The sequence below is a fragment of the Apus apus genome, chromosome 2 (genome assembly GCF_020740795.1).
Source record: "Apus apus isolate bApuApu2 chromosome 2, bApuApu2.pri.cur, whole genome shotgun sequence".
Taxonomy (NCBI): Eukaryota; Metazoa; Chordata; class Aves; order Apodiformes; family Apodidae; genus Apus; species Apus apus.
In genome coordinates this window covers 64847811-64860760 of record NC_067283.1, presented here as the reverse complement: position 1 = coordinate 64860760, position 12950 = coordinate 64847811, and the positions used below count along the sequence as shown (strand labels likewise).

Below are 12950 nucleotides of genomic sequence, written 5' to 3'. Positions count from 1 at the left end.
CAAGAAAATCAAGTCAACTGATGACACCAGTTTTTACCTCGAGCTTTCCAAAGATACATCAGGTATCATCTGGAAAGCAAACAATTGCTAACAGAACACATCTAACCCATTTCCCTTGAAATGTAGGCAGTACTCTGCATTGGAAATGGAGGTCTGGCTTTGACTTCTACAGCACTTCTTCATGCCACAGAGCAGACACAAGCAGAGAGCTGCTGAGACACTGCCTCTTGCCTGCAGCAGTCAGAACAAATATTTAACATCTCTGGCTTCATAAATGGCCAGGAACATCGATAGCAGATTTCATCTAGACTAATAGAGAAGAATTTATTGAGAACTGGAAGGGGAAGGTAATCTGGGTTACAGTGATCATGAAATGAGTTTTCAATTCCAATACTTGACAACAGTAGAGAAAGAACAAGACTTATGGGGGTGGGGGGAAAGACAAAAACAAAACAAAACAAAACCAGAGCAAATCCCATTCAGAGGAAGGGCACAAAGCACAGACCATTATGCCTGTTCACAAAGTTCTCTAATGAATGGAAAATTAGAAAATAATCACAGTAAAAAGTGGAAACATAATTATGTGTCTAAGGTTAACTATACAGGAACAGTAAAAGCAAGCATGGGTAAAATCAAAAAGACCAAAGAGCTGAAGAAACTTCAGATCCATAAAATGTAACAGAAAACATTTCATGAAGAACTTAAAAATACAAAGACAACAAAGAACAGCAGAGATCAACCACCACATAAGGAAGGAAAACAAATGGAACAGTTTGGCTAAAGTGTTCATGCTTCTTTTCCATTAGCTCTCACCAAAAGTACCACTGACTGAATACTTACCAGATACATAACAAAACCAATTTCAGCAAAAGAGCTCAGAGGGCAACCTAAAGTTAAGCTAAAGTGTACTTAGATGACTTAGGGCATGGCTCCCAGAAATAAGTTGAGGGCAGGCAGAGTCTACCTAACTTCAAACCCTAAAATAATTCTGGAATAAAAAATAGTCAAGCAGTTAATTGGTAAACAAATTATAATCAGATAACATTAAAACAAAAAAAACCATAAAAACAGAACAAAAAACCCCACCCATAGTTTTGCCAAAACAGCACATCAAGCTAACTTAATTCTCTTCTGACAGACACCTGTCTCAGCAGGTAAAGAAGCACCTCCCTCTTCTGTTGGGCTCCAGTCACTGTCCCACATGATGTTCCATCAAACAAGCTCCTGAGACACATCCTAGACTTAAACACTCTAGAGTGGCTTCTCAGGAGTCTAACTAAAGTCATCCTCAAGAGATGTTCTCATTACCATAGTTCCCTGCCATCCTGGGAGGGCATTTCAGGTGACTTTCTGCAAGGACTCGTCTTGGACTTGCTTCTATCAAGTGCTTCCATCAATAACTTGGATTACTGTAAAATTTACCAGTGACACACACCTGGAAGCGGCTGTAAACACTCTGAAGACAGGGTGAAAATCAAAGGCAATCTTGAAGAGCTTAGTTCAGAATATTTCTACAATAAGAGGAAGTACTATTTTTAGGAAAGACAAATCACATACATGTAGGGGAGGACAACATCTGGGGGCCACAGTGAGCTGCAAAATGTGAGGATAGTACAAAGCTTGTGTATCACTTTCTGAGGCCTATCTGGAATGCCAAAAGTCAAAGCACAGGCTTCCCAAAGCAATGCTGAACCCAGCATGAGGTGCTGTGGTGGTTTGGTTCTGGCATAGTTTTGGTGGCAGGGAAGGGGCCACACGGGTATCTCCTGTAAGAAGCTACTAAAAGCTCCCATGGCTTTGGTGGCCAAGCCTGAGCCATTAGAGAGAGACAATAGAAGCATCTCTACAATTAACATATGAACAAACTGATATAAGACCTGAGGAGCAGAGAGAGCAAGGTAGAAGAGCTGAGCTGGGGAGGTGAGAGTAGTGCGGGAATGGAGATTCTGAGGTTGGTGAGGAAAAGGGGAAGGAGGTGCCCAAGCAGAAGTTCCCCTGCAGCAGATAGTGAGATGGCAGGCTGTCTCCCTGCATTAATGGAGGAACGTGGCAGAGCATCCCCTGAAGGTGCCAGGAGGGGGGAATGTGGACCTGCAGCCTGTGGACTTGGATCTGCAGCTATGGAGGACCCCATGCCAGGGAAGGTGACTGTTCCTGAAGCAGCCTGTGACTCTGTGGGAAGCCCACGCTGGAGTAGTTTGCTCCTGAGGGACTGTACCTCATGGGAAGGACTCATGTCAGTTCATTAAGGACTCTCTTCCATGGGAGGGACTCCCGTGGCAAAACAGGGGAGGACTGTAAGGACTCCTTCTCTCTAAGGTAGCTGGTTCTTTGTTGTTGGTTAGGCCCAAACCACAGCAGGCTCAAACTGAGAAAAATACAGGTGGTGGAGCAAGTCTAAAAGAGCACAGTGCTCAGGATTTTGGAAAATATTATCTTCACTGAAAATCCAAGGAAGCTGGGCTTACTTAGTCTGAAAGAGATTACTATGGAACAACTCTGTAATGGTCTTCTCATGCACAAGGAGCTCCTCTGAAAAGATACAGTAAATGCTTTTTCCGTGTTCACTGGGAAAAGCGGGAGAAAAAAACAACCAACCAAACAAAACCCCTTGACTCATCTACAGCAATTATCTGAGGAACAACTATGAAAACTTGCTCATTAGCAGAAAAGGAAAGTGCTGGAAGGAGCTGTCAATGGATTTTGTGGAGTCTCCTATAGGGGAGGTTTTCTTCAAGGTTTCAAGGAGGTCATAGATATACTATTGTGCTGTCAGGTACAACCAAGACAACACCTCGGAGTGAGCAGTCAGGCTGTATGGAGGTACCTTGTCACTCCAGCCTTCCTGTGATTTTTTTGGAAGAAGCTGTGACTAGAAGTCTGAAGGCCCTGAGAAAAAAAAACACAATCATGGAAAAAGTGCTCCTGGAGAAAGACAAGATCCTCACTGCCATCAGCACCATCAGCTTTAGGCCAGAACTAAAACTGCCAAGATACAAAACTCTAGAAAAATGAGTTAATCAAGTAAACAGCAACTTATCACAACTGTTCAGAGTTGTTACAATACCTCCACACAATGAAAGCTTAGATCTCTCAGGGCTAGATCTTGAACTGAAAAGGTACATAAGCTTTGCCTATCTACCCCCCAATGCTAGATTGTAAGAACACACTATTTTGAGGTTTTTTATTAAAACTTGGAGAATTTTCCAGTATTCATCGTGTCAAGGATGAACAGGTCCCAAAGAAGAGAACACTTGGCTTTGAGAACACCACAAGGAAGAAACATTGCTGAAAACTTCCTCAGGACCATCATCTTTCCAGAGCAGACACAACACTATGGTTTTCAAATGCTCTCCCCTATTCCCTCCCCAAATTCCCACAGGTATCTTGAGTGTTTTGAGAGAGGAAAGCATAATGTTTAAGATACGGCAGTACTCTATAGACCAGAACAGACCACCCTTCAAATGGGAATAGGCTGCAACAAACATCTTCCAGCTGGAAACAAACAGCATGATCATAGACCACCATCAAAGAAAACAGATGGATTTGGGATTTCACATTGACAAATGTGAAATTCTGGCTAATCAGTCATCACCTACATGTTCCTCATCGGAACTTGTCTCTGAGGACCCATCAGATGATTGGAACCAAAAGAAACAGAAATTGTGGCAGGCATTTTCTTACCTTTCTACTGTTGATATGTCTCCCCCCAAACCAAACATACACACACAGAGTCAGCCTAAAAAATTGGCCACACTGCCAAGTGCACAGGTTCACCAAATGGGGGTCTGTGCCACAGCTCCATCCCGAGGCAGTGCTTACACTAAGCACATAAGAAAGAAGTCAATTTAATTCAAATAGTAACAAAGTGATCGACATTAGCCTTACATGATTTAAAGTCTTGAGCTAAAGGTGAAACTAAGGATACGAATAATTTTATCTTTGCTTTTCAGCTATCTTAGTTTTGCTGACATATGTTTGTCTTCAGACCACTTTTCTCCACTTCACTGAACACACTTGCCTTGCAGTAAAAGATGGTTCAACAGATTTAAAATTTTGTTGTCTTTTAAAAAGTAAATGGGACCAGCACATAGTCTTGCAGCAATTTGTTTGTTGGATGTGTACTGGTCTACATACACAGCTCTGCACAGCAGCTAGGATCTATTCTCCAGATACATATACATACACACACACACAAAATAAAGCCAACGAACAACTTGATAGACAACAACCACAGTAATACCAACAAACATTAGCAATACCAACAACAGTTTTGGTCCCAAACAAATTCAAGCTAAGCAACTGATTTCAAATTCATTCATTAAAATACTTTTGTGTTGATAGTTTTGCAGAGCTAAATTACCACATCAGGCCAAGAGAGGGCCCCATTGAACTACATTTCGTTTGCCCACAACCTCTTTGAAGTGGGGGATTTGGGAAGATAGCAAGGGAGGAAGAAAGAGAGACAGAGAACATGTGACAAGTGCAAGTGCACACCAGAAAAGAAAGAAAGAGGAAAAAAGAAAATCTCTGGTAGTTTCTAGTATTCTGTCTTTATTTTCTGTAAGACTTAACAAAACAAACACACACACATAAATAAACTATGCAAATGCATGTGAACAAGGAGCAAAAACATACTGAAGGGAGGAGGATATTGTGGCTGGCACCCTGGGAAAACAACTCTCCTTTTGGAAAATACTGAGTAAAAGTCAACAAAGGTTCAGAACAAGGGCAGGAAACTTAGCAATGTCACATAACTGGTAAGTATAAGATTTTGCACAAAGCTAACACCTTCTGTCAGGCAAAATGTATAACCCACCTTTAATTATTTACAGGCACATTTTCATTAAAATTGGTAAGAGAGTACTTATAGTTCAGTGGGTTGCAGAAGGAAAATTAAATGTCTAATCTTTTTTGTAAAAAGAAAACCAAAAACATCACTTCAACTTCATCCTGCCTCAGACTAGGACAAACTTACAGCCCCTGTATTTCCAGAAGCTCAAGGATCACACCCTGTGAGGTGTCTGTGTGGTATGACTGTTGGTTGCGCTGCACTGCTTTGGAATTACTCTCCATTTTGCATAGCACAATTGAAAACATTTAATACTCTACTAAGCAAAACCCGCTTGGATCATGGACAAAATTAGCTGTCTTTTCCCTTCTCAGAACTACCTTGACAAGTGATGGCAGTTGACTTCCACAGGAATTTTAACCATTCATACTTTGATGATACAACTTTAAGCACTTCACACATTTCCAGTGAGTTTAAATAATAAAGTATGAAGTGCATCTTTATGTTTTGGGAAGCTTGTTCAACATGAAGAGCTCATGGCACAGCATGTCACATAGGATGCTGGTAGTCACCAAAAAGATAGCTGAAAGGATGCAAAGGAAGGCAGGCATTCAAGCTGATGACTAGATATGCAAAAATTGCCAAGAGGGAATAAAGAATGCGAGTTTTACAGAGGTAGAGAGAAATATACCATAGACTTCAGGATCATATATTTTATTTAGAAGGAATATACACTCAGTGGAGGAATTTCAGGAGAAGCAAAACACCACTGAAGCACCAGGCATGAAAGATTTCCTTGGCAAGAGCACCACTGGTTTTCGTTTTGCCATTTTTTATTTCCAAGACTATGACTGGACATGTATCATTTAAGGACTTGATGGCCCTACAAGATGGCAATTCCAGGTCTACTGAAGTCCAGGTTAGCCTACTTAGAAAAATAACCTTTAGATGCCAGCAAATAAAGATTGTCTCTAATTAGCCTTTTGGGCTAACCCCTGAAAAAATGAAAACAGTAGGAAGCTTTCTGTACTGCATTGACCTAGAACAGGTACCCTGCTAATGTAGCCCCAAACTGAATAAGGACACTGACCAGGAATTTTGGAAGTCTTTTATAAAAACTTATTTGACGGTTGCTATTTTAGGAGCCCTTTGGTCCAACCATCAAAAATACATGGAGATGCATCCTGCCAAAATGCCCGCCACAAGCAGCCAAAAGATTGGTCTGCTAAATTTCCCAAATACATGTCAAGCTGAGATAAACCCCTTGCTGAATTTTTTCACCAGTTTTCAACCAGATAACATGAAACTCTGAATTCCTCTCCACCTGGTATGTCCGCTGTGAAGGAGGTTAATATCCTGGAGCACGTTCTTTACGCATCAAGCAAAACATTTTTTCTGGATTCCGAGGTTTCTGTTGCCCACATGCAATACAAGACACCTGAGCATAACGTCAGCTTCTCTACAATGCCTGAGAGCCTCTAAGATAACATGAGCAGACCAGTCACACACAAAAGGAGTTTATTTTTTCCACATGCTGCCAGCCTTGGCACTGTCAGCAGAGAGATCAACAAGAGTGCCAGTCAGAAAGGTTTAAAAAATTGCAATGTGAACATTACTCTTGTGTATGTATACACTGGATAATACAACAAAGTTGCCAAGCATGCTTTATCATACTGACTTCCCATGCATGTAGCACTTTTCTTTTTTCCTTTTTTCTCTCTTTCTCTCTCTTTCACTGAAAATTAACTCCCTGCTGTCTCCAGAGCATGCTTTTAAGGATCGCCATGTTTTGCTCTATGCCAGGCAAGTGGAAAATGGAGCTAGCACCTTAAAAGTCTGCATTTTCCACATGTCCACAGTAAAGTACAATTCATTACCTGTTTCCTTAAGTCCTGAGCCGATCTATGAAGAGTGTGGTGGTTGTTAGCAGTGAGCCCTTTCGTAGAGGAGCCAGTGTTTGTAGCAGGATGGTGATTAGCAGCAGCCTGGTCTTTTCGGCTCTCGGCCTTATGTTCGCTGTTCCTCTCCTTCCCTGGTGTGGCCTCTTTGCTTTTGTGTTTCTGAGCAGGTTCTTTCTCCTTCAATGATTTGCTGGACCCATTGAAAACTGAAAAGAGAGAAAATCAGACTATTAGGGAACGAATAAAAAAAACCCCACCAGAAATCATACAAGACTAACCTCTTCATTCAAAACAACCCAATTTACTCTTCTGTCAGTGTTGGATATTTAGTGAGTGTCTTCTTATATCTAAAGTAATACAGAAATAGAAGCACTATTTTGCATGTTTCTTTATATGAACATATTTACTAAAGTATTTCCTTTGCTTGTTAACACACATTATCCTGAATACACAAATTAAAACATACAAGGTATATTGCTCTTTTGATTGACCTAAATTTAGACTTAAAAGTTTTATTTTTATTTATGACCGTTTTAGTTAACTTTTTGCTGTTGCAGCAAGGGAATTCTAAACATAACCTAAACAGAAAAAGGATTTATTTTAAAACTAACATAAAAGAAAGGAAGCATTCCATGAAAAAGTATGTTTTGTTTTCATCAATATCTAAACTGCTGAACCAAACTGACAGCAGTATGCTTATAGCAAACAAGCTGCAAATAGAAAGAGGTACTTAGGCAAAGAAAGGAACATACTTAAACAATTTAGAACCTATCATATAAAGCAATTCTGGGACCTACACTGAGTGCCCATGTCTTCTGCTGAAGTGAAGGGATAAGAAAGCACAGAACAGAAACCATATTTTTTGGGCAATAAATTGTATACAAATGTAAATAAGTCTATCTCAGCAAGTTTTTTGTCCTGTACCTTTGCTCTGCTGAGTTTATGTAAGAACAGTCACTGCTCTTTTGTTGTCAGGGAACGTTAAAGGTGAAGTTAAAACAAACAAACAAACCCGAATTTTATATTTCTCTGTTTGTTTGTTAATCAAGAATGAATTTATGTCAGTGCTGTCCCCTCTTCAATGAAGCACTTGACAGAGGTCCACCACAAGGCTTGTGATGCAACATCTTCAATGGCAAGTGCCCTCCTGCGTTCTCTACTCATGTACTTTTGTGTTTTTATCCCAGCCTTTTTTTGCCATGGTTTAGGAGAGGGTGTAAATAAAAAAGTTCAAAAATACTTAATAGCACAAGTATCTAAAAATCATATTTATTACACACACCACAATATTCCTAAATATGGGAATATTAACTAAATTAAGTTGTTGCTTTCTTCTGAAATGGAAGCCTTCTTTTGTCATTCAGTGTGATGTATTTATGATACCTTTTTACCTACATTAAGCTTAGCTGCCTCTACAAATGTACTGTACTATTACAGTAGCAGCAGGAGCGATATGGTAATAACAAACAACAATCCTGCTGGACAGTAGATGGACATCGAAGCTGCTCCTGAGTAGACACCAACCTCCAAACCTTCCCAACCAGCTATCTACCTAACCACTGCACCTCCAAAAGCTGGAACTCCAGCAAGCTCTTGGTAAATTTGTTATTCAGGTCACTCGTCACATTCAGCCAGTCACAAGTGTTGAAGCAGACTATGTAAAAAATAAAAAATTGCAATTGCTCTTCCTCGTCTCTTCCTTCCCTCTTGCATAAATTGAGTAAGAACAACAGAAAAGCTGTTGGCAGCCAAGTCACTGCAAATTCCCCCGTGGCTCTGTCATTCCTGAGCTCAGGAGCAACTGGAGCTGCCCTAGCCAGCCAAGGATTTCTCAGGGATTTCAGTGGAAGTCGTGTAACCTGCATGTCTCATTTCCAGTGATGGAACTGATAATAATTGCCAATCCCTCTCAGGGAGTTCATGACAATACATTTATCCTCCTTTCTAAGGAGTTCTCCCATCAGATGGAAGGCGCTACAGATGCAGGAAGCATGACTATTTATTTTCAGTAAGACACAGTAGAAACAACTGATGGCAGCTTCGTTAACATGTATTTCATCACTGCAAGTGATATTTTCCTTTGGAGGGAACAAACTGTATATACTGATCTGCTCATACGGAAACGTTAAGTCAGAGAGATAAATTTTCTGTATTCAGTTGTTGCTTCATAAACCAAAAATTACTAAAACAGAAAACACAGCCAAACAGTCAAATTGTGCACTTTCATGGTTCACCAAAAAAACCCAACCCAAAACCCTAGCAAACAAGAGACAAGGTATATTTTATATGCAACAGCTCATTAATTTTAAGTGTCATGGGAACCCTGCCAGTTCTACCCTCTGAGTAATTATCTTTTGTCTTAATTTTTAAGATTCTTGAAAAGGGGAAGAGATAAATGGGAGAGAAAAAATGTTCAGTCTTACAGGAAAAGCTTGAAAAGCTTAAAGCCTGAAAACACAATGAAAAGGGAAAGACATAGATGCAAAACAGTCCTAGTCAAGCAGTCTCGAGCTAAACAGTAGATGGTATCAGTTTTATAGAAATCTATGAATCTCCTTCACGTCTGCCAGCTCTTCAATACTTCTGAGGCAGTCAGAAAAGGTGTACTTTGTATTTTCCAGAGCCCAGATACAGGTATGTCCCAGCTACAGTCTCTCATCCTACACATAACTCTGACATGCTCAATATTCAATGTTCTGCTCCCAGTTCCTATTTTTCCTCATTAAAAAGTAATCAAAGTTTCATCCTTAAAGTAATAATTTCATTAAAAACCAGAAAGACAGAAAAAAAAAAGCCCAATCCACAAGTGGTGAAACACATTCTTAAACCAAAAATCTTTTGTAGTCTTCAATTATTATTATTTTATGCTACCTTCATCAGCTCTGTATTTCCAAAACAGCTTTTAGTTAAAGGTAAGAGCACTACTAACAAATAATTAAAAGTGCAAGTAAATTATTAGTGTTCAGACACTTCAAATATAGATAAAAGGGTATCCATTTATCCTATCTGAATGCTCATTCTCAGAATGCCGTGTCTTCCAAAGCAATTACTATTATTAAGCTGAAACAATAAGAGTCCCAGAGTGAAATACTTGTGGGTCTTCTGGTTAGCAGTGATGATCAAACACAAAGAAATTGAACCACTACATCCAAAACTCACAAGCTCTGAGGTTTTTTAAACCACTGATACAATTTCTGGCAGCAAAGCAAAACCTTATGGCAGGCATGATCCCCACAGATGCATCACAGTGCTCTCTGCATCGGGGGAACAGGACCCCTGGCACCAATATCCACCCAGGATCCCACACAGGGACTTTGGGATATCTCATTTGAAACTATGCAATCCAATGCAAACTGAATCCCTACGTAAACCAATGCAAACTGCAGATTGTGTGTCTACTAGGTACAGCTACAGTAATGGCTAAAAAACCCCTCTGATCAAGTAAAGCCACAGATGTGCTCCATTACTACAGATTAACTAAGCGTTTACTACAGGAATAGACACTGTAGAGAGCGATACACATTTACTGTGTTTTCAGCAATTTTCTGAAGTATTCCTACAAATTAACTTGCACGCAAATGTTTTATAGGATACATCCAGCCAGACATTCAGAAGCCAAATTATAATATGTACAAAAAACAGGCTTCCACTGTGTAAAAGCAGAATTACTGGACTGGGTTCAGCCAACTGACTCCACAGGCAAAGCTTTCTCTGTCAAGCCCTCCTTTAGAGTATTCCTGCAGCAGATAGGCTTTGTACTTGAGATAACAAGGGAGTCTGTTGCAGGCACAGCAACTTATGTATGAACCCTTTTGCTTTATGCCAGTGTCTGGAAAATGAAGGCACGAACCATATATGTACACATGTGCCACATGTTGCAGAGCTCGTGCAGCTTAAAGCAAGGGATTGTGCATTCATGAGCCTATCCAAAGCAAAGAGGGAAGATAAGAGTGAAAGGGTGAAGTTTTGTTTTTAAGAAGGAGAAAAAGGAGGCTTGCCAATGTTGTGAACTCGAGCCAGCTATTCGAATGCAAACCTCATGTTATTACATAGATCATGTTTGGGAAGAGATGCAATATTAATCAACTTTCTGGCAGTAAGTATCCGTTACTGTACAAAAACATTCTTGCTCTGGCTTTAATTCAGTTTTAAGTCATTGTGAAAACGTTTATGTGAATCTCAAACTGCCTTAAAGGACCCAGGCAGTAATTCTTTTCCTCTCCCGGAGGAACTAAAACAATGACCTACTTCCATAAAACAGAGTATTTTAATACTGCCAATTGTTTTCCTTAAGTGTTGGATATGTTCAGACTTCTATAAATAACTTCCAGAGATACAAGCTGTCTTCTGGAGCCCCCCAACATGATCTACCTACTCAGGGTCAGTAGCAATGGCATACTTCACGAGAAACAGACACCACAACATCACATGAAAACATGCAGTACTGCTGTTTCTTCACTTCTTCAGCTGTAATACAATGCTATGCAATTTGTCAGTGGGCAACTCTGCAACAAAATCTCCATAGCTGCATGCTAACAGAAGTCAAACAGGAGAACCGTGGCAGAGAACACTGAATTTATTTTTGATGCCATCAATAACACAGCTCAAAACCCTATGCATTCAGAAATATATTGGGCCACTGAAAATAACATTATTGGTATGAGACACCACGCCAACGCTTGCAAAAATTCAATACCAAGTGTGTCATCTTAGCACAAATTCATTACTCTCACCTAACCATTACGACACAAACAACATCCAAAGGGTCACTCGCTAAGCAGCAAGTCCGTACAAGAAGTGTCTGTCTGTTAGCACAAGTCTCTCACCAGGATAACAATTCAATTTTTTTGAGCAACTTCCAGTTCCCCTATTCTTCTCCACGGGTCATACATCTAGCTACTGAAAAGCCGCAAATGCCCAAATGTGTTGTGCCTAATTTGCATATTTGAATATGTAAATTACTGCAAAAGGGGTAATTTTCATGTTACATATTTTTGCAGAAAAAATTAAATGTGCAAAAATGTTTATTGCAACAATTACTGGTTCCATGGTATTCCAACAAAAGGCTGTAAATCAGCAAAATAATTGCCTAGCCATTAACTGTTGTAGCACTCTGCCTGATTTTTTCTCATTCTGCATTTTAGCTGGATGAGAAAAATATTTTTCTTCTAAATGTTTACCTCTACAGGATTCATTTCACTAAAAAAGATGCATGGGCCTGAGACTGTCTCATGTGCACACCCACAAATATCGAACTAAATAAAGAATTGCAACCACAAATCACAATTTTCTCAAACACACTCAAACAGTTATGTATGTAAAAGAAACGCCATTTAAGCCCCAGGTATAGAAACACTGCACTGAACTGTATCCTGAAATAAGAAAAAACCACAACTATCTTTTACTGCATCATCTTTGTTACTACACATGTAAGGAAATTACTCTGCTAAATTATCCATTGCAAATTGAGAAGCGAAACCTTCTGTTTCTGGCAAGCAAGGCAGACAGCACTAGAGCAGAGTGTAGTATTTCTAGCGATGCCTGCTTACTACACACTACTGCCAGATCTGTTTTGAAATTTGAGCCCCAAGAAAAAAGGCGTCTACACAATTTTCTCCCCTGCTCGTTTCAGGCAAAAGGCATGCAGAACAGTTTTTATCTGACCGTGTTAACAAAACACAGCACAGTTCAGTAACCGTTTCTGACCCAGTCGGTTTTTTTGCCACAGTGGCGCTGGTTTGCTCCTGCTAAGGAAACAAGACTCTCTTCTTCACAAAGAAGTCTGGTTGTAAATAATGATGGATAACTCTGTGTTCCTAAATGTAAATTAGAACTTAATTGTCCATCTCAGGCATTTGAAGGCAAACACAACATTCCCAGGCATGCTGGTCCAGATGTGTGCTTCAACTCCACCTTTGAAGTGCTGTGCTGGTGGGAGAAATAGCTAATCTTGCAATCATCCTTCTTGAGGAAATTAACCAACCATTATTAGATGAATTGTAACCTGCTGTGTGTTGTGTACACAACTGTATCTGAGTACACTGCTCCTCCTGAGGCCCCTTTCCAGCCCACAAGCCCCTTTTGCTCTTGTGATGGGATTGATTATCCGATAACCTCCTAACTGCAACTTCCAGCTCCCAATCCCAGCCTGCCCAACAAAACACTTGGCACCTGCAAACATTTTCTTTCAGGAGCGTGCAGAGAAAAACCTTCCATGAAACCAAAGCAGAACTTATTTAGTTGTGAGGAATGCAAAT

General features: G+C 40.1%; 1 protein-coding gene across 3 annotated transcripts in view; it reads right to left on the bottom strand.

Moving 5' to 3' along the window:
* The window catches only part of JARID2 (jumonji and AT-rich interaction domain containing 2), a 224376-nt gene that overhangs the window by 34821 nt on the left and 176605 nt on the right, over nt 1-12950 (bottom strand). For all 3 annotated transcript variants that reach the window (XR_007888493.1, XM_051609208.1, XM_051609207.1), the window contains exon 6: nt 6670-6899. Coding sequence is in view for 2 of the 3 variants with exons in the window: in XM_051609208.1 (XP_051465168.1) it covers nt 6670-6899 (230 nt within the window). In the remaining variant the exon portion in view is untranslated. The remainder of the gene's footprint in view (nt 1-6669; nt 6900-12950) is intronic.